This window comes from Saccharomyces paradoxus, chromosome XV (genome assembly GCF_002079055.1).
Source record: "Saccharomyces paradoxus chromosome XV, complete sequence".
Classification (NCBI taxonomy): Eukaryota; Fungi; Ascomycota; class Saccharomycetes; order Saccharomycetales; family Saccharomycetaceae; genus Saccharomyces; species Saccharomyces paradoxus.
The window spans coordinates 505,431-526,663 of NC_047501.1; the positions used below are offsets into that span (position 1 = coordinate 505,431).

The 21,233-nt window shown below is 38.5% G+C and overlaps 10 protein-coding genes across 10 annotated transcripts; 9 read left to right on the forward strand and 1 right to left on the reverse strand.

Moving 5' to 3' along the window:
• Positions 1-253: 253 nt before the first annotated feature.
• On the reverse strand, positions 254-646 carry OST2 (dolichyl-diphosphooligosaccharide-protein glycotransferase; the record flags this gene model as incomplete). Its single annotated transcript, XM_033913350.1, has 1 exon — positions 254-646. The coding sequence occupies one exon, from the start codon at positions 644-646 to the stop codon at positions 254-256; it is 393 nt and encodes a 130-aa protein (XP_033769241.1).
• Positions 647-1,442: 796 nt separating this feature from the next.
• PIN2 (Pin2p) lies at positions 1,443-2,276 on the forward strand (the record flags this gene model as incomplete). Its single annotated transcript, XM_033913351.1, has 1 exon — positions 1,443-2,276. The coding sequence occupies one exon, from the start codon at positions 1,443-1,445 to the stop codon at positions 2,274-2,276; it is 834 nt and encodes a 277-aa protein (XP_033769242.1).
• A 657-nt stretch (positions 2,277-2,933) lies between these two features.
• VAM3 (SNAP receptor VAM3) lies at positions 2,934-3,785 on the forward strand (the record flags this gene model as incomplete). The annotated part of the gene is made up of 1 exon (XM_033913352.1): positions 2,934-3,785. One exon carries the CDS (start codon positions 2,934-2,936, stop codon positions 3,783-3,785), a length of 852 nt encoding a protein of 283 aa, XP_033769243.1.
• Positions 3,786-5,177: 1,392 nt separating this feature from the next.
• RGS2 (GTPase-activating protein RGS2) lies at positions 5,178-6,236 on the forward strand (the record flags this gene model as incomplete). The annotated part of the gene is made up of 1 exon (XM_033913353.1): positions 5,178-6,236. One exon carries the CDS (start codon positions 5,178-5,180, stop codon positions 6,234-6,236), a length of 1,059 nt encoding a protein of 352 aa, XP_033769244.1.
• Positions 6,237-6,874: 638 nt separating this feature from the next.
• On the forward strand, positions 6,875-8,689 carry LEU9 (2-isopropylmalate synthase LEU9; the record flags this gene model as incomplete). Its single annotated transcript, XM_033913354.1, has 1 exon — positions 6,875-8,689. The coding sequence occupies one exon, from the start codon at positions 6,875-6,877 to the stop codon at positions 8,687-8,689; it is 1,815 nt and encodes a 604-aa protein (XP_033769245.1).
• Positions 8,690-9,134: 445 nt separating this feature from the next.
• On the forward strand, positions 9,135-12,464 carry INP53 (phosphatidylinositol-3-/phosphoinositide 5-phosphatase INP53; the record flags this gene model as incomplete). The annotated part of the gene is made up of 1 exon (XM_033913355.1): positions 9,135-12,464. One exon carries the CDS (start codon positions 9,135-9,137, stop codon positions 12,462-12,464), a length of 3,330 nt encoding a protein of 1,109 aa, XP_033769246.1.
• A 345-nt stretch (positions 12,465-12,809) lies between these two features.
• Positions 12,810-14,120, forward strand: TFC7 (transcription factor TFIIIC subunit TFC7; the record flags this gene model as incomplete). The annotated part of the gene is made up of 1 exon (XM_033913356.1): positions 12,810-14,120. The coding sequence occupies one exon, from the start codon at positions 12,810-12,812 to the stop codon at positions 14,118-14,120; it is 1,311 nt and encodes a 436-aa protein (XP_033769247.1).
• A 158-nt stretch (positions 14,121-14,278) lies between these two features.
• SPAR_O02440 (nucleotide diphosphatase) lies at positions 14,279-15,013 on the forward strand (the record flags this gene model as incomplete). The annotated part of the gene is made up of 1 exon (XM_033913357.1): positions 14,279-15,013. The coding sequence occupies one exon, from the start codon at positions 14,279-14,281 to the stop codon at positions 15,011-15,013; it is 735 nt and encodes a 244-aa protein (XP_033769248.1).
• A 385-nt stretch (positions 15,014-15,398) lies between these two features.
• Positions 15,399-17,684, forward strand: CEX1 (COPI-interacting protein CEX1; the record flags this gene model as incomplete). Its single annotated transcript, XM_033913358.1, has 1 exon — positions 15,399-17,684. One exon carries the CDS (start codon positions 15,399-15,401, stop codon positions 17,682-17,684), a length of 2,286 nt encoding a protein of 761 aa, XP_033769249.1.
• A 293-nt stretch (positions 17,685-17,977) lies between these two features.
• AZF1 (Azf1p) lies at positions 17,978-20,701 on the forward strand (the record flags this gene model as incomplete). Its single annotated transcript, XM_033913359.1, has 1 exon — positions 17,978-20,701. One exon carries the CDS (start codon positions 17,978-17,980, stop codon positions 20,699-20,701), a length of 2,724 nt encoding a protein of 907 aa, XP_033769250.1.
• Positions 20,702-21,233: the final 532 nt, after the last annotated feature.

A 21,233-nucleotide genomic window follows, 5' to 3' on the forward strand; every position in this document is an offset into this window, starting at 1 on the left:
GTGGTTTTGGTTACGGTCTTATTCTTAATTGTTCAGTTGATTTTCGCCAGCATCTTCTTTTATCCGTTTTCTTATGCTGTGCACCTAGTGAACGGATTACTTACGACTATCACCACAACCATCAATACTAGTGGTTAATCTACCACATTTTGTAAGCTTTCTATATAGTACAATTGTAATATGTTCTTTTATTCTCATACAAAGTATATACTATACACAATACGTGCATGAAAGCGCGCCTGCAAACCCTTCCTCAATTTATAAAATGTAAACAAACGAAATGTAAAATCAAACTAGCAATTATAAACTCGGCAAAAGCTCTGTTCTTCGAAATGCCTGGAAAACTATCACACAATTGTAACCGTAAACTCATCAACAAGACGAATTGTCCCACACAAATAATGAACCCAGATAAGAACGCATTAAAGGGAAAATTATCACGAATCAAGATAATGAATGTACACTGGATCATCCCTAATAATACTAAAAAGAAACAGAATGTATCAATTAGTTTCAGTTTAGGATATTTTTCAATTTGGGCAAAATATGCCCTCTTGGAAGTCTTGAAAGCCTCTTGAAAATCTGATAGCACTGCAGAGGACGTACTTGTTACTTTTGGTGTGTTTGCCTTTGGTGTTTTTGCCATATTACTTATGAACCCTTGGTTATAGTTTCTGTATTGCGTGGCTTTGTTGTGAAGTTTGGCTCTATCGCAGATTCTATTGTATCTTTTTCATCCTTTAAAACACGCTATTCTCTAATTTTGCCCTCACCGAGATTTTTCTCAATAACGATGTACACCCAATCATTGCACTAAGCACACAAGTGCAAATAGTACAAGACCTAATAACTTTTGCCAAAGAACCTGAACATTCTCCTACCAATTCCTGATTTGCGTTGTAATCCACTAGCTAGGATCGTCGATGTCTGCCGCATACGCTTTTTTTTGTCATATAAGTCTTAATGGCTTGCAAAAAGTGTCCGCTGCGCTAACCAAACGAAACAGTTTAATGAATCTATTTACTGAGATTAATTGAAATGAAGATCCTAGTTTCCCGTTCAATTTCTTGCTACAACATATCAAACTTAGCTTTTTCTTTGTTACGAAAATGGCCCTTTTTATGCTTATTTTTGTTGTAGAAAAATGCCTCTTCTCTTATAGCCAAATAGGGAAAAATATAAATGATGCACTTCGGAAGAGCTCCAAGATCTACTGGAACTGTAACTTTTGCTCTAAAACTAGATAAAAGCTTAGGAGAGGTTCAAAACAAAAAGGGCGCAAGAAAGTCTCAGGTATATTACGTATTTGTTACTTGAAGCGAGAAAATAATCACCTCTGGTCGTTACTTAAGTTTTTTTTATCCTGTTTATTTTTAGCAAAATATCGTTTCACAGGAAATACTAGCACTATAATCAAAAGGTTCTCAAGCACATACGCAATAATGAACGTGTGCAGGTTGAAGGAAATAGTGCCACTATTTCCGAGATCGTCCTTTACAGATGGTGTAGTAAGCACAGGAAAAAGTTTCCGAAGTTGGGATACCTGCATGGACAATAAAGCATGTAAAATTATTGCGATCGTGGGTATTGTGTTAGCAAGCATACTTGTTATTTGGTTGGTCGGGGGGTTACTGACGTGTTTTAGGCAAGGTGTAACAGGAATAGGTCAATTCGTTTGTTGGTGTTGTCGTTGTTCCAATGACAGAAATAGAAATGATGGAATGCCTGTAAATGAAGGTTTTAATAGAGTTAACATGGGTGTGGCTCCTCCATCTACTGTCATTTATCAGCCTATCCAACAGCCTGAAAGTGCATACTACAGAAATGATGCAAAGAATGATACATTTTACGACGAAGTGAAAACTCCTAGCAACGAGATTTATGAATTGGAGGAAGATTTCGATTTGGAGAAACAAAAAGAGAAAACAAGGAGGAAACAGATGAAACAAAGAAATAAGGAAGGACATAGTCCTAGTAGGGTGGCTCCTCTAGTGTATGACGAAGATGATTCTCAACCGCAATACGATGCTAGAAATTCGTTTATCCAAAATGCAACTAATGCTGGTAACAATAACGCTCATACTACTTCACAATCTCCAATTTTTGATATCAGTGACTATGGCGAGAACTATTACTACGATAATAACAACATCAATAGTAACCTTCAGGGGAACACCTACAATGCTCCCTCCTCCAATCATAGAAGTCCATATCCAACCGATAATTATCAATCCTACCAAGGATATAAACCAAACCAAAGCGATAGATATTACTAATGTGGTGTATACCTATTTTTTTCTTTTGAGTGAGCAGGCAGACCTTTTACGGTTGAGAGGATTAGATATTTATTTTTTGAATTTTGCAAGAAATGATTATGAATACCTTCAAGGATGGCTACAACCTTGCGTCTAGGGGAAAAAGAGAATGAAAGAGGAAAAAGAAATATTTTTGATGGCCCTTTCCTTTTAAAAACTGCTGAAGAGGTGCGTTCTAGCAGATAACGCCGATAACGATAACTTTCAAAACGCAAGTGAAAACAGTCAATAGTGAATTTGCTTCTTGGTTATTTAATATGTATAGTAAATTAGGCTGTTTCCTCGGGTAAGAGTAATATATCTGTAATGTATAGTGATATTTGGTGTTGATGAAAACACAGGAAGAGCAAAATTGACATTACGCAAACCAATATTCCTTATAATCTAACGATAATATCCGTTCAACGTCATATTCGAATTTTATGTATACACATTTTTTTTTTTCGCGAGATGCGCAGTAAAAACTATATTTCCATTTTTGTAGTGAATTATGATTTTTGAACTAAAGCGTATGTATCCAGGAGAGAAAATTGAGTACATACATACACCAGAAAAACAAGCACAAAATTAGTACTAGCGAATTGGTCAACTAACCTTCCCTGCAGAAAAGTTGAGGTCATGTCATTTTTCGATGTCGAAGCACAATCTTCAAAAGGTAACTCCCAGTCAGAACCACAATCCTCAACAAATCAAAAAACCAAGGAATTAAGCGATTTAATTGAGACATTCGCTGAACAATCACGCGTACTGGAGAAGGAATGCACCAAAATAGGCTCTAAACGAGACTCCAAGGAACTGAGATACACTATCGAGACGGAATTAATACCGAACTGCACCAGCGTTAAGGATAATATTGAGAGCAACATTCTAATTCATCAAAATGGAAAGCTGTCAGCTGATTTCAAGAACCTGAAGACAAAATATCAATCCCTCCAACAGTCATACAATCAAAGAAAGAGTTTGTTCCCTTTGAAAGCTACCATTTCACCAGGAACGTCTAAAGAAAGAAACGACATTCACACGCAAACTGAAGCCGTGCGACAAAATCCGGAGTCCAGTTATATTTCTATCAAAGTAAACGAGCAGACTCCATTACTGCATGGCGAAGGACAACACCAATTACAGCTGCAAGAAGAACAAGAACAACAACAGCAAGGATTGTCCCAAGAAGAACTGGATTTTCAAACCATCATTCACCAGGAAAGATCTCAACAGATAGGACGCATTCATACGGCTGTACAAGAAGTCAATGCTATTTTCCACCAGCTTGGTTCATTAGTAAAGGAACAGGGAGAACAAGTAACCACCATAGACGAGAATATCTCGCACTTACATGACAACATGCAAAACGCGAACAAGCAATTAACCAGAGCGGACCAACATCAAAGGGACCGGAACAAATGCGGCAAGGTTACCTTAATCATTATCATAGTTGTATGCATGGTAATATTGCTTGCCGTATTGAGCTAGCAATATTAATAAACATGCATTGAACACAGACTTTCTAGTAGACCCAATCTTATCAATTTACAAAAATAAGAGTGTATAAGTTTATTTTTTGCATTTATTCATTAATCTTTTGTGGTAGGGGGGTTTCTTCGCCGTTCTTTTTTTGACTCAAAATTTCCTTTGATGCCTCCCGATAATGCACTTCTGTCGTGTACGTAACCTCGTGTTGTCTTTGTAGCCCGTAATTAAAATGCAAGGGCCGACATACCCTTTTTTCTTTTTACCATTTCGAGCGATCTACACTAACATTTTTGCAGTAGTCCGTAAATCCTCACGAATCTCCATAGCGATTGTCAATAAAAAAAAACGGATAAGGGGACTGTATGGAAAAAGTAACGACCCTGTTTCCTTTAACTGTCATTTACTTTATGGTTGCTTTACGGCCATCAACCGTTATCAAGGAACAAAAGAGTATATGCTTTGTTCTCTAAATGAACCTTTTGGGCCCTGATAAACACGAGAACGTCTGGCTCGGAATTATTTATCTTAGTTTTATTTTTGCTTGTACAGAGCAATCCTTGCCTGTCACTTTGATAAGACAGCGCGGGTTGAGGAAAGCGACAGAATTTCCAAGCAAAAAAGAAATCATGCATAATTACCTCGATGGTCTAGGTGCCTTGCGGGCACGATAGTAGCGGCTGTTATGCTGATAAAGTTTCTCCAGCAGTGTGTTATCTTACTGTGGCGTCCCGGCCCAGCCGGGTTTACATCCAACCAAGAAATGCCCGCTGCGCTCACACCCACGCCGCTGCAGCTAAAGTCGCGCACCAAGTACAGACCTGCTGGAGAATGAGGAACAAGGTTGCGTTGAATGCTTCGGGAAGACTTGCCGAACCGAGCCGCTAGAAAAGCGGGCAGGTACCCCGATCGAAGCGGCTCGGCGCTCCATTTAGTACAAACAAAAAAAGGAAAGTGAAAGAAGAAAAAAAAATATACTTGTTAAGAATTCTTTTCTTGAGATACTACGTATATATGACGTCGTCATGTTGTATCTCTTTCTGTATATCCTTTTTTGTGATGTGTCCTTCTACGGAGATGAAAAAAAAATTGGTGAATTGAGATAGTAAAGGCGCTAGTAATTAAATTCAAAACATATCATTACCACAACACGTACTTGCCATTTCTGTTGCACATTGCTTGAATCGGTTGTCAAATTGATCAAAAAGTGTTACGGCAAACTTAACGGTGATTACCGAAAGCAAAAAAAGCAAGCGACGAGACAAGGGAAGAAAAGGAAAAACATTTTGAGACTGGATATATAGATATCAAAAGCCTTTTAGATAAGGCACTTCTGATACATAAAACGCAAAAAAAAAATCTGGAATCCACTTAAAAAAGACCAGCGCATGCCAGATGGCGAGTGTACCAAGCTTATGCGACATACTGATACCGCTAGAAAAGAGTAGTCGCAGCGCCAGCGACGCCGAAAGTGCTAATACAGTCCTAATTCAACTGCGAAAAGGCCATCATGAACGTATACGTTCGCCTTACACAATACAAAAGTTTTATAAATTTTTGAAGAGAGCTCATTGCGAGGAAAACTTGGAATTTTTTGAAAAAGCTCATCAGTTCCTTCAGCTTAAACAAAACAGAACTATTAGCGAAGAGAAGCTCTTAGAAGTGTGGAATAAGTCATTGTACATAAAATACATTGCCGTGGACTCACCCAAAGAATGCAACTTCTCACAGGATACCAGGGAGATCTTTGAAAAGTGCTATGCCAATAATAAGGTGCCGGCCGATGTAGACGTGCTCTGTGCCATTAGCCATATTATGGGCTTGTTAATGGATGGGTACCATCGATTTGTAAGTTCTGTTAATGAAAGGAAATACCCCACCACATACAATGCCAACAATGGCTCTGCTATGGAGCAAGATTTCAAAAACGAATCTACCGTTTCCTTTTCCTCATTAGGCATGGAGGATATTTCAGGAGATAGAAATCCCTATCTAAAGAAACCTAATAGTAACGGTTTATCAACCATTATTCAAAAAACGTCTACGGGCACAACTAACGAGTTGCAAAGCGGTTACGCTTCTCGACCAAGCGAATCCTCGTCTTCGCTTAGCATTGATAGCTCGAACTATAGGAATACCAAGGCTATCAATGTTCAAAAGCCGCAAAATGCAGGAATTCTCAACTCGGGGAAGGATTTTCTGCAAAAACTCAACTTCGTTAAAAAACGCAAATCTTTCAAAGAGCCTTCAGGCGTGATTCGTAGCCATTACAACAACAATATCCAAAACCATTTAAGAAGAACCAAACAGCCATCGACAAATATAACCTCTTCGTCATCTATGAAAGCAGAAATATCTTTGTCGTCGTCACCATTACCCAATAAAGCAATAGGCCAAAATGTAAAAAGCGTTGAAAAGGGCTTTAAAAAGCTTAACTTGCATGATATTAATTAACAAGATTGATACTTTGAATAGTGGAACAGCGGTTGAAAGTCTGCCTTCCCGACTATTTCAGTTCACTATAATTTTCCCCTCATTTGATATAAATTCAATTAACTCAGTTTACTTCATTTCATCACGCTCATATTGTTTGTAACTTTAGTTCCTATTTAATTTTACGTATATGACACTTGCATATAATTACTTCACAGGCATTTAAAATAAGAGCATTTGACATTGATTTTCTTCAAGTCAAATTCACGCAACCATTTGACGGTTTATTTTGTATTTCAGTTAATGCGATCTCACTTCCACATGGCGCTTTTTATACAGCATTTGTCTTTTCTCAGTGCCGCGCACTATCATAGTCCGGTAACGGTCGCAGTGAATAACTCACGTTTCTTTGTTTTCGGCCCTGTGTAAATGGAAAAAAAAAAAGTGAAAAAAAAAAAATGAAAAAAAAACAACATAAATACGATGTCCAGAGTGACAACTACGACATAGTTCTGTCATTTATTGGATTAATTGATTTAACTTTTAGATTTCGTCAGTGACTTACTTGAAACCTCGAACCCTCAATCCTTGTTTTCGGCTCATAAGGGTCTTCTCCTTAGGATAATACTGTCAGCACATTATCATTTAGCCGCGTAGCCATGGTAAAACATTCATTCATAGCGCTAGCTGAACATGCTAGTAAACTAAGAAGGTCTATTCCACCCGTGAAATTGACTTATAAAAACATGCTACGGGACCCATCGGTAAAATATAGGGCGTTTGCCCCACCAAAAATGACCAAGAGAATTTGGCCTGACAAAAGTATTCAAAGGGCTCCGCGTTGGTTGTCTACTGACTTGAGAGACGGTAATCAATCTTTGCCAGACCCAATGTCTGTGGCTCAAAAAAAAGAGTACTTTCACAAGTTAATCAAAATCGGTTTCAAAGAAATCGAAGTGTCTTTCCCATCTGCATCTCAAACAGATTTCGACTTCACCAGGTATGCTGTAGAAAACGCTCCAGATGATGTTGGTATCCAATGTCTTGTCCAATCTAGAGAACACTTGATCAAGAGAACCGTGGAAGCATTGACTGGTGCTAAAAGGGCCACTATACATACCTACTTGGCCACAAGTGATATGTTCCGCGAAATTGTCTTCAATATGTCTAGAGAAGAAGCTATCTCTAAAGCTGTAGAGGCCACCAAACTGGTTAGAAAACTAACCAAAGATGACCCTTCACAACAGGCTACTCGTTGGTCCTATGAGTTTTCCCCCGAATGTTTCAGTGACACACCAGGTGAATTTGCTGTAGAGATTTGCGAAGCTGTTAAGAAAGCTTGGGAACCTACCGAAGAAAATCCAATCATTTTCAACCTACCTGCTACTGTGGAAGTTGCTTCTCCAAATGTCTATGCTGATCAGATTGAATACTTTGCAACACATATTACTGAGCGTGAGAAGGTCTGTATTTCCACACATTGTCATAATGATCGTGGTTGCGGTGTCGCCGCCACAGAATTAGGTATTCTTGCCGGCGCCGACCGTGTAGAAGGTTGTCTCTTCGGTAATGGTGAGCGTACAGGTAACGTTGATTTGGTTACTGTTGCTATGAACATGTACACCCAAGGTGTCTCTCCTAATTTGGATTTCTCAGATTTAACTTCAATTTCAGAAATTGTCCATCGCTGTAACAAGATTCCAATTCCCCCAAGAGCCCCATATGGCGGTGAATTGGTTGTTTCTGCCTTTTCTGGCTCTCACCAGGATGCAATTAAGAAGGGATTTGCCATCCAAAACAAGAAACAAGCTCAAGGAGAAACACAGTGGAGAATCCCATACTTGCCATTGGATCCAAAGGATATTGGACGTGATTACGAAGCAGTCATCAGAGTCAACTCTCAATCCGGTAAGGGTGGTGCTGCTTGGGTCATTATGAGATCTCTAGGATTAGATGTCCCAAGACCAATGCAAGTTGATTTCTCCAATACTCTACAAAAGAATGCGGATGCCTTAGGGAGAGAATTAAAATCCGAAGAGATTACAAAATTGTTTAAGGAAACCTACAACTACAACAACAATGAACATATATACGTCACTTTGTTGAATTACGAAGTTAAAAAATTGAACCCAGAACGTAGAGCCCTGGTGGGCCAAGTCGAAATTAATGATAAAGTTGTCAACATCGAAGGTTACGGTAATGGCCCTATCTCTTCTCTCGTGGATGCCCTATCCAATTTATTGAACGTTAAATTGAGCGTCCAAAACTACTCTGAACATTCTTTGGGCTCTGGTTCCGCAACTCAAGCAGCATCTTTCATAAATCTTTCTTATATAAAGGACAACAATCATCATGCTGCCAGTAATATGTGGGGCGTTGGTGTCTCCGAAGACACCGGGGATGCGTCTATTAAGGCGGTATTTGCTACTGTTAATAATATCATTCATTCCGGGGACGTTTTACTGGCAGATTAATAAGAAAGAGTAACTTACGATTACTCATGTAATTACTCATGTTATATATACGTATTAAATATTTACAAGTGGTGCAAAAAAGTAATTTATGTATCATGTTAAAAAGAACAATTTCTCCAAGTTAGTTTTCCGAATACTTTCTTCAATATCCTTGGAAAGTTTCTCTCGTTTATATTTTCGTTAGTATTTTTTTCTGCTTTTTTTCCAAGCTACCTTTTCCTTGCGTGAAACATTCTGACCAGGCCACCGCATAATCTGAAATGGATCCGAATAGGGATTTTTCGAGCACTACTGGAACTGTTGAGTGAATTAAGAGTACCTTGAAACTTTGTGAAGGGAAAACAGTGAATATTAAGTATAGCATTGAGAAAGCTAGCAGTATCGTGAGAAGAGGAAAAAAAAAATACCGGGGGCGAAGAATATCTAGTTACTCAGTCCTTATAGAATGATTATCTTTGTTTCAGAAGAACCTGAAAGAAGGCTAGCCATTGTGTCCAACTCGTATGCCCTTGTTCTTAAACCAGTTGGGAAGAAACCATCTGATAAACCTTTATGTGCTATTGAACTTCTTCAAAAAAGCGACTTGAAAAAGTATGGTTTTAAAAGACTTACATCACATGAGATTTTTGGTGTTATCGGTCTCATTGAGGTTAATGGCCTACTGTTTGTCGGTGCCATTACCGGAAAATCTAAAGTTGCACAACCATGTCCAGGAGAGACTGTGAACAAGATTTTTGCTGTCGATTTTTTTTGTCTAAACGACAATAGTTGGGATTTCATTGAGATCGACTCTTCAGGTTATCCTGTGTTGCCTGAGACTGCTTCAACCGAATATCAAGAGGCCTTGCCAAAACATCCATGCTATGAATTGAAAAAACTGTTATCCAATGGATCCTTCTACTACAGCTCAGATTTCGATCTAACGTCAACCTTACAGCATCGTGGATATGGTCAACATTCTTTGAGTACAGACACCTACGAAGAAGAATATATGTGGAACTCTTTCCTCATGCAAGAGATGATAACTTACAGAGATCATTTGGACACAAATTTGAAACAAATCCTGGATGACGAGGGGTTTTTGACCACAGTCATTCGTGGATTTGCAGAAACATTCGTCTCGTACGTTAAGAAATTGAAAGTTGCCCTTACAATCATTTCTAAGCAGAGCTGGAAAAGGGCAGGAACAAGATTTAATGCACGTGGTGTCGATGATGAGGCGAACGTTGCCAATTTTGTGGAAACAGAGTTCATTATGTACTCTAGCCAATATTGTTATGCTTTTACACAAATAAGAGGCAGTATACCTGTGTTCTGGGAACAAGGTACCTCTCTAATTAACCCAAGAGTACAAATTACAAGATCATTTGAAGCCACTCAACCAGTATTTGACAAGCATATCATGAAGTCAGTGGAAAAGTATGGGCCTGTTCATGTCGTTAATTTGTTGTCAACAAAATCTTCTGAAATTGAACTTTCAAAACGGTACAAAGAGCATTTAACCCATTCAAAGAAATTGAATTTCAACAAAGATGTATTTTTGACGGAATTCGATTTCCACAAGGAAACTTCACAAGAGGGCTTTTCCGGCGTCAGAAAACTGATTCCATTGATAGTGGACTCTCTCCTATCTTCTGGCTATTATTCTTATGACGTTAGGGAAAAAAAGAACATATCTGAGCAACATGGCATATTTAGAACCAACTGCCTAGATTGTTTAGATAGAACAAATTTAGCACAGCAAATTATTTCCTTAGCTGCTTTCAGAACTTTTCTCGAAGATTTCCGATTGATAAGTTCAAATTCTTTTATCGACGATGATGATTTTGTTTCTAAACACAACACCCTCTGGGCTGATCATGGTGACCAAATATCCCAAATATACACTGGTACCAATGCCTTAAAATCCTCATTTTCAAGGAAAGGTAAAATGTCACTCGCTGGGGCATTATCCGATGCTACAAAGTCGGTTAGCAGAATATATATTAACAATTTTATGGATAAAGAAAAGCAACAAAATATCGATACTTTGTTGGGAAGATTACCATACCAGAAAGCAGTACAACTGTATGATCCTGTAAACGAATACGTCAGTACGAAATTACAAAGCATGTCTGATAATTTCACATCCACCTCCAACATAAACTTGCTAATAGGATCATTCAATGTTAACGGGGCAACCAAGAAGGTCGATTTATCGAAGTGGTTATTTCCGATTGGTGAAAAATTCAAACCAGATATTGTTGTCTTAGGTCTTCAAGAGGTTATAGAATTATCTGCGGGTTCGATTTTGAACGCTGATTACTCGAAAAGCTCATTCTGGGAAAATTTAGTGGGTGATTGCTTAAACCAGTACGATGATAAATACCTGTTGTTAAGAGTGGAACAAATGACTTCTTTACTGATCTTGTTCTTTGTTAAAGCAGATAAAGCTAAATATGTCAAGCAGGTGGAGGGTGCCACCAAGAAGACTGGTTTTAGGGGTATGGCTGGGAATAAAGGTGCTGTGTCTATAAGGTTCGAGTACGGTGCCACTTCATTTTGTTTTATCAATTCTCACCTTGCAGCGGGTGCCACAAATGTCGAGGAACGTCGTAGTGATTACGAGAGCATAGTGAGGGGCATTACCTTCACGAGAACTAAGATGATTCCTCATCATGATTCTATTTTCTGGTTGGGTGACATGAATTATAGAATAAATCTACCGAACGAAGACGTTAGAAGAGAGTTATACAACCAAGAAGAGGGATATATTGAAAAACTGTTGCACTTCGATCAACTTACTCTAGGTATAAATTCTGGCAGTGTATTCGAAGGCTTCAAGGAACCAACCCTCAAGTTCCGCCCAACATATAAGTATGATCCTGGAACAGGGACCTATGATTCTTCTGAGAAGGAGAGAACACCTTCGTGGACAGATAGAATTATTTATAAAGGGGATAACTTACTCCCTTTATCCTATTCAGATGCTCCGATGATGATCAGCGACCATCGGCCAGTTTACGCTGCATATAGAGCAAAAATAACTTTTGTTGATGATAAGGAGAGACTATCCCTCAAGAAACGTTTATTCACAGAATACAAACAAGAGCATCCAGAAGAGCCGGGTTCTCTAATATCGGATCTTCTCAACCTTGATCTTGATGATAAGAGTATTTCGGACGGGTTTAAAAGTTCTTCTGAAAGCTCTCTACTAGACATTGATCCGATGTTGGCACAACCGACAGCGTCCAGCATTGCTTCTTCATCACCTGTTTCTTCAGCATCGGCTTCTCTACAACCTGTGAGAACTCAAAACAACATCCAGTCCCGCACTCCCGTCAAGAAACCAATATTGCGCCCTCCACCTCCACCTGCTCATAAATCTGTATCAGCACCTGCTCCTTCAACATCAGAGGAAAAGTCATTAACCCCAAAAACCTCAACCACATCACTGTCATCTGTGGCAAACAATATACAAGAAAGTAAACCATTAGCGCAAAATAGGCGAATTCCGCCACCAGGCTTTAGCCGAAATATTTTAACTCCAAAAAGCACTAGTAATTTGGCCTCTCCTTCGTCTTCTAAGGTTGATTTAGATAATGGTGTGGCTGAATCTACACATTCAACCCAAGGTGCAAGACAACAGACACCTACGTCATCTTTTACAGTACCAAGAGATGTTAATGGGCAGTCCGAGACCTTACTATGTAATGAAAACTCCATTGAGCCAGAGGAAAAAGCCAAACTTAACCATATGACTTTAGATTCATGGCAGCCACTGACCCCAAAATGATAGTTATCTTTCAAGTATGGTTGTTATTCACTTTGTATTCTTTAAGTAACCACTTACATTAATTGAAGAGATGAAGAAGTCAACCTGCCCAAATTGTCTTATGTGATTTTTATCTGAACAAATATTTATATACTTTATTCAGTAGTAGAAAAGGAGTGCGCTAATAAGGCGCGCCGGGTTAAAGCTGGAAAAAATGGGATGCAATAATTCATACGTTAAATATCGGTGAAAGTATGGTCAAGATAAAAGAGAATTTCTACTATCCATAAACTCCTTAGTGTGCCTTTCAGTAGTAGCTTTCATTTTTTACCTCAATAGCGTATTATTTTTTTCCAAGTTGTTCCCATGGTGGTGAATACAATATACATTGCAAGGCATGGATACAGATCCAATTGGCTTCCCGAGGGTCCATATCCAGACCCACTTACAGGAATCGATAGTGATGTTCCTTTGGCAGAACATGGAGTCCAGCAAGCTAAAGAGTTGGCGCATTATCTTTTGTCCTTGGATAATCAACCAGAAGCTGCCTTCACTTCTCCGTTTTATAGATGTCTTCAGACTACCCAACCGATAGCTAAGCTGTTAGAAATACCTGTTTATCTAGAACGAGGTATTGGGGAATGGTATAGACCTGACAGAAAACCGGTGATCCCAGTACCTGCTGGATATGAGATACTAAGCAAATATTTTCCAGGTATCATTAGCCCAGAATGGGATTCTACACTAATACCAAGTGAAAAGGGTGAGACCGAGCAGGAGATGTACATGAGATTCAAAACGTTTTGGCCCTTATTTATTGAACGTGTAGAAAAGGAATATCCAAATGTTGAGTGTATACTTTTAGTCACACATGCTGCGTCTAAGATTGCCCTTGGTATGAGCTTACTGGGGTACGATAATCCTCGAATGTCCTTGAATGAAAATGGTGATAAAATAAGAAGCGGTAGTTGCTCATTAGACAAATACGAGATTCTTAAAAAAAGCTACGATACTTTAGACGAAACTGACGATCAAAATCAAACCTCTTTGACCTATATACCATTTAATGACAGAAAATGGGTTCTAACGATGAATGGCAACACCGAATTCTTGAGTGGTGGTGAAGAAATGAATTGGAGTTTCGATTGTGTAGTAGAGGCTGGTTCAGATGCTGATATCAAAAGGAGACAGGAGACAAAAAAAAACAGCTCACCAATACCAAAAGGAGAAGATCAAATTGAAACAGAAACTGTTTATATCAGTGTTGACATCCCTAGCGGCAACTACAAAGAGAGGACCGACATAGCGAAGAACGCAATTTTACAATATTCCGGTTTGGAAACAGATGCTCCATTGTTTCGGATTGGAAATAAGCTGTATGAAGGAAGCTGGGAGAGACTTGTTGGCACGGAACTTGCCTTCCCAAATGCTGCACATATACATAAAAAGACGGCGGGTCTACTATCATCAGCTGAAGACAGTGAAACAACAAACGCTGGCCAAAGTAAAGGCCTATCTACTGCTAGCGACGCAGACACACAAAAACAAGAAGATGTTGGAGTACCGGATTCAACCAACAAAAGTGAGGATCACGCGGGAGATAACGAAGAAGTTCAACCAGAGAAGATCTATAGAATAAAAGAACGGATAGTGCTAAACAATGTCCGCCCTATGTAATATGTACTTTGTAAAAAGCAACAACCTCCTTTCAGGAATACAGATGCGTCTGCTTGTTTATTTACCTTCTATGTATTTTGTCAGACGAAAAGCGTGAAGGGAGGGAGGAACGTGAGTGCAAAATAACCCACTTGAACATAAGAAAGGAAAATTAGACCATGTGGAAAAGAAAGAGGGCGCACCCATCAAACACAATGTCTGTTAGTAGTAAACTGCCATTAGACATAATCGGATCTATATGTTCTAAATATGACATCATTTTGGCTAGCACCTCTCCACGGAGGTATGAAATTTTACACGATGTAATGGGAATTGCTGATTTGAAAACAATGGTTTCTACATTTGAGGAAGATCTTGATAAAACAAATTATTCTACAGATCCAATTGGATATGTACGCGATACTAGCTGGCACAAAGCGCAGAATATAATTGAGATTTTAACTGACTACGAAAACGAAAACTTAAATGAAATTGGTAAACCTAAGCTTATCATATGTGCAGACACAATTATTATAGACAAGAGTGGGCGAATTTACGAAAAGCCTAAAACAAAAGACATCCAAAGGAAGTTTTTAATGAAGTTTTGCTATGAGGATGATGAACCTGTTAACGTTGTCACGGCTGTGACATTGGTTAAATGGTACGGCAAAAAAAACTTCGAACTGGTACCATTCCGGGATGAAACGAAGGTATACTTTGATAACAAGATACCACTGAGAATATTGGAAGAATACGTAGAAAGCGGCGATGGGCTAGAGGTTGGCGGTGGATTCAAAATACAAGGGCAAGGGGCCATACTTATTGAAAAAATCGAAGGTGATTATTACAACGTAGTTGGATTACCTCTTAACAAAACGTTCAAAGGACTCTACGCTGAGGCTAATTCCATATAACCTTAGTTTAGGTCCCCTTTAGTGCTATTCGGTTAACTTTATTGAGCTCTTCATCACCGGGAGGATGAGGGGAACGGCTAATATAGGTAACTTTGATGAACAGATATATATGCTAAATATCCCAATTATTAACATTCCATGAGACGTATTTCCATCCGTTATAAAGGGAATGCAATGGTAATATCCATTCTGAATTTCAAGCTTTCGCGCAGATCCTCTTCTATTTTTTTTTCATCTTGAAAAAAGGCCCTTTCTCTTCGTCTGTTTATACTATGGATATATTGTACATAAGTATTTTAAAAACAATAATCTCATCAAATCATTAGTCCATGGATTAACGCTGTTACTATTATTGGATTGGTGAACGTGTAAGTATCCGAAAGTGATGAATTTTTCCAGCATTTTCAAATCTATTTCGAATTTCCAGTTTCCATACACCATAGAGGAAACTGCAATCACTGAAACCGCCTTCTGGCAATGTTTTGATGGTACAAGGAAGGCAGATTCCTTGCCAGTAACAGTTTTTAAGGCAAAAAGATCTCCAGAAAGCGAAGCTTTAATTTTGAATGCTGTACACAAGGCCAAAATTTTGAAGATTCCAGGACTTTGCAGTGTGCTGGAGACATTTGATTCCGATCCTCAATCCACATTTATTGTTACAGAACGTGTAGTTCCATTTCCTTGGGATAATCTAAGCTCTTTATCTCAAAACAAATTTGGTATTGAATTAGGAATATCACAATTATTGGTAACTTTGGGATTTTTAAACAAATTTGTCCTTGGTACACTTTCAAAAGATTCCATTTATATCAATATCAAAGGAGAGTGGGTACTATTTGGACTAGAACTTTGTTCAAGCAAAGAAGGGTTAAGTGCCTTTGAATTTTCCAGTAAAGCAAGAACATATTACAACATGACCGGCTCACAGTTGCCCTGTGAAGATTCAAATACAATCGATTCAATGGGGTTAGGTTTGTTGGTAAAGGATCTTATGACTCCTTCTTCTCTACCAAAAGATTGGACTGTTAATGTAAATATGATTTCAGATGGAAGGATGACAATCGAAAGCTTCAGGAAAAGGTTAGAAAATACAGAAACTTGGCGTTCTAATCCTTTAATAAACTTTTATCAAGAGTTGAAGGAATTACATATAAAGGATCCACGGGGAAAGTTGGTTGTGATGTCAAGCTTGGAAAATCTGTATTTAGAGTCAAGGGAGATTTTCCGCAATTTAACACCTGGAATGATTGAGAATTTCATTATTCCAGAGCTTTGTGAGATTATAAAAATACTGATGATACAAAGCGTTGCTAGCACTGCTAGCCATACGGGCATGAACTTCAACGCATCGCATAAACTTGTACCATTCTTAGCGATTGTTTTAGACCTCACTTCTGAAACGAACACTTTTCCAGTTGGGTTTAACGATCTCATCGCTCAAAGTTTTAAACTGCCAGATAGGCAAGTTAGATTTCTTTTACTGATATACCTACCCAAATTAATAGGACCGTTGAGCAAATCGGAGATCTCCAGTAGAATATATCCACATTTTATCCAAGGTCTGACGGACTCTGATGCCACTCTTAGATTACAAACATTGAAGACAATACCATGCATTGTGTCGTGTTTGACAGAGAGACAACTGAACAATGAGTTGTTAAGGTTTCTCGCAAAAACACAGGTTGATTCTGACATTGAGATTCGAACATGGACTGTCATTATAATAAGTAAAATCTCAACTATATTATCAACTTCAGTTGGCAATCGCTCTAATATTTTGGCTACGGCATTCACAAAATCTTTGAAAGATCCTCATGTAAAACCAAGATTGGCTGCACTTTATGGGCTCGAAAAGTCGATTGAGCTGTTTGATGTAAACACCATCGCCAACAAGATCTTAACGGTCATTGCTCCAGGTTTATTAGATAAAAGTTCCATAGTAAGAAACAGAGCCAAAATTCTGTTTGAAATGTATCTGGACAGATTGGAAAAAGAAGCTCTACTTATTCAAACAAACGATAGTACTGACGATTCAGAGGACATGAAAGAAATCGATTTTGATAATTATGGTTGCGATGAAGAAGACATGAATAAGGAAGACAGTATGTTGGCCGCAAAATTTTTAAATAATTTACGCTTAAATTCACCCTCAGCAACAATACCAAACAACATTACTGACAGCGAAGTCGATTCCGCTCAGGATGGAAATGGGTGGGACGACTTCAGCGATACCGATGGCTGTACTGTAAATAGTACCACGGAATCCCTTGACAAACTGGCAAGTCATGTAATAACTACAAACACCCAAAAATTTTCTGGAAGACCTATTAAAATTAATAAGAGTTGGAATGATGAATTGAATGATAATGACTGGACTCAAGATGAAAGCAGCCCATCAAAGGAGCCTGGAGATTACTCAAAGCCACAAGCTTCGACTTTGGCAAAAAAAATCGCCCCTAATTCAAAGCTTTCTATCAAGAAGAAGAAAACAACAATCCTCGCACCAAGAACCATTGCTAGTAGTGCCACTGCTGCTACCAAAACGTCACTATCAAATAAAACAGCAAGAAGTAAGCTTGCAAGTAATGTTCGTGCCTCGGTAATCAATGAAAAACATGTTGATAGCTGGGATGATGATGGAGATGCAGAATCCTGGGATACAAATTGGTGATTCCAAGATTTATATAGCCCTACATATTGTAGAAGGATGTATTAGGATGTATTCAGCTATTCTTTGTTATTTAAAAGCCTTACGCCCGTGCCCCGCGATTTCGCTGAGTTGAGAAGTGGAGGAAAGGAAGGGTCCCTTTAATTCCAGTAGGAATGAAGCATAAGCTAGAAGAGTAATCAGAAAAGGAACCTTATACAGTACCATAGATGGTCCCACGGAGAAATTAATCGGGACAACAACAGCTACACGAACGATATACGTCAGAAGATTCTGATATTAAAAAATTACTAGCCATGCCTCCTCCAACTGCACAGTTCTTGGGCAGTTCGCAAGCGGGAGAAAATGAAAGCCAAAATCAATCGTCAGGCCAAGCTGAGGAGCAAAATCAGGAGCATGGGCAAGGGCCTACTCCTATTTTGAACCAAATTCAACCGGCACCATCACAACCGCAACATCAACAACCGAGAAATGAGTCGATCTCGTATTATACAAACTTTAACCAGCCACGATATTCTACGGACGCGTCTATCAACTCTTTCTTAAACATATCTGATAATGTACCAGTAACAGGTACAGGAGGTCCTAATGCCGGCAGCACTTATTCCAATCTTCCACGACTCTCTACTTCAAGTACACATCAACCGCCAGACTTATCACAAATCGGACGCGGCTTTTCCATTGTAAACAACCTCTTTCCGCAACAGCAGCAACTCCAAAATCAGCATCGACAACAGCAACAACAACAGCAGCAGCCGCAACAGCAACCTCCGTTCAAGACGCCTTCATTTTCGACGGGATTAACGGGAAGTTCTTCTCAATACCAGTTTTTACCAAGAAATGATAATACTTCGCAACCGCCTTCGAAGAGAAATTCCGTTTATCTTGGACCAAATGATGGGGCAGACTTTGAGTTTTTCAGCATGCAGCAGTCACAGCAACCGCAATTTCAGCCTAGCAGTAGCAGGGAATCAAACTCTATGAGACCTCCACTGTTAATACCTACCACAACTTCTAAAAACCAATCGAATGGTATCAATAATAGCGGGAATATAAGTACAAATGCAGATTATGAATCATTTTTTAGTGCTGGTGCAAACAACGGTAATTCTAATCAGAACCCATACTTTTTGAGTTCAAGAAATAATTCTTTAAAGTTCAATCCAGAAGATTTTGATTTTCAATTCAAAAGGCGCAATTCTTCTGTTAGAGGTACTTTGGATCATAGCAACCAAAATGCGTTTATAACTGAATCAAGATTAAACTCTCTTTCCGTTAACAATAAAGCTAATAGTGATCCCGTTGTAGGTAATAGTAATGTTACTGATAGCGTGAATGGAAAAAGTAACGAAATTGACAATGACGTTGGCAACGACGGTAACAATAACAAAAACGGCAACAACAACAATAATAACGATAATAATGACAATAGTATCAATTCTACATCCAGTACTAATATCCCAAACCAAGAGGACCATAGCCTTGTTTCTACCAATACCACGGACAATAGTAGGAAAGATCTAAAGGAAATAGAACAAAGACTTCGAAAACATTTGAATGATGAGGATAATTACCCAAATACAATGTCAAGACCATTGGACAAAAATCCTGAGGTGATCGAAGGCAGTGAAGGATCGAACAAACATATAGACGAGTCTGGTATGCAACCGAACATCAGCAAGAAGAGGAAAAAAGATGATTCTGTTGTATACGTCAAGAATGAGGCGCCCCATGTTGAACCCCCGATAACTAAAGACAACTCCGTTTCTGCTGAAGGTGCAGCAATGGGAAGCTTTTCTGGTAAAGAACCTCCTATGCCTGATATGGGTTCAGTAGGTGATGATGCTACTAACCTGATAGGTGCAACAAAGGTTGACCAACTAATGTTGATTATTCAGGCAAGAAAGAAAGGTTTTACAGAGAAAGTGAATACCACTCAAGATGGAGACTTGCTGTTCAATCAAACGATGGACATTTTGCCACCCAAAAATGAACTAGTAGGTGGGGTAGAAAAACCAAAAGGCACACATAATACACGAGCTATTAAGAAACATGAATGCCCGTATTGTCATCGGCTTTTCTCACAAGCGACCCATCTGGAGGTTCACGTTCGCTCCCATATAGGCTACAAACCATTCGTTTGTGATTATTGTGGCAAGCGCTTTACACAAGGCGGCAATTTAAGAACCCATGAAAGACTACATACAGGCGAAAAACCATATTCATGTGATATTTGTGATAAAAAATTTTCGAGGAAAGGGAACTTAGCTGCTCACCTGGTTACTCATCAAAAATTGAAACCATTTGTTTGCAAATTAGAAAATTGCAACAAGACATTTACACAATTAGGAAATATGAAGGCCCATCAGAATAGATTCCATAAGGAAACATTGAATGCTTTAACGGCAAAATTAGCCGAGATGAACCCATCTGAGAATATACCACTTGAAGAAAGACAACTTTTGGAGTACTTTGCATCGATCTATAAAAATTCAAACAGAGGAATTAAGGGCAGGGGAAAAGGTGTTGGAACGAAGAAATCAATAATCTCCTCACCAGAAAACCATCCTGCGAGCACAATTTTGAACCCCAATGCGAGTTCAAACAATGTTATTGCTAATGATCCTGAAAATGCTGGTAACCCTGAAGGTAATATTGACAACAATGGTAATAGTAATCCAGCCTCACATACTATGATCTCGCCGACTCAAAAAGACATGGGAACACTTCAATCACAATTTATACACAACAATTTTAACAATTCTGTGAACAGCTCAAACTCCTCCAATCAACCGATCATAAACTACAATTACACTACCCTACCTCATTCTCGATTAGGAAGTAGCGGTTCCAACAATACAAACACAAACAACAACAATTTTTCGGTAGGTGCTGCTCCAGGTGTATTAATGGCGCCAGCCGCCAATAATGACTTCAGTTTCAACTTGGATCAATCTAATGATAATGAGAGATCTCAGCAAGAACAGGTGAGGTTTAAGAACATTAATTACAAGAGCTAGTAGGTTTCAGAAGCACTGCCTTTTTTGAGTTGCTACATCGTGGTATCTGATTGTATACTCCTTTCTGATGTTATTAGTCAAAGTTAATCCCACAAGCGTCACACTTTCTTTTTTTCTTACTTGAAGAACTGCATGGTTTTATAGCTCTTTTTTCACTTTTTTGCGGTTTTTTGTCTTGTATTCTTTTTTTTTTTATTATTTTTTAAAGGTTCATTTTCTATCGACGGTTTTTTTATTATATATATATAGATATATATGTAATGTGTAATATTCCAGGTATACGTACTTCGGGTTTATATTTTTAATCTGTGTATTCTTTCACGATAACATTTTTTTCATTTAACGTCCCAAGCCTTGCTTCAATTTATCTTAGCAATATTAACTTTGAACATTTTTTGTTTTTGTTTTTGTTTTTTTTAATATTTTTTTTTCGCGTTTCGTGCTTTAATGAATCATATGAAGCATCCGTAATGATTAAATAGTTTTCACAAATGATCAGCAGATATTGTGATTTGTCATACTAGCTACACTA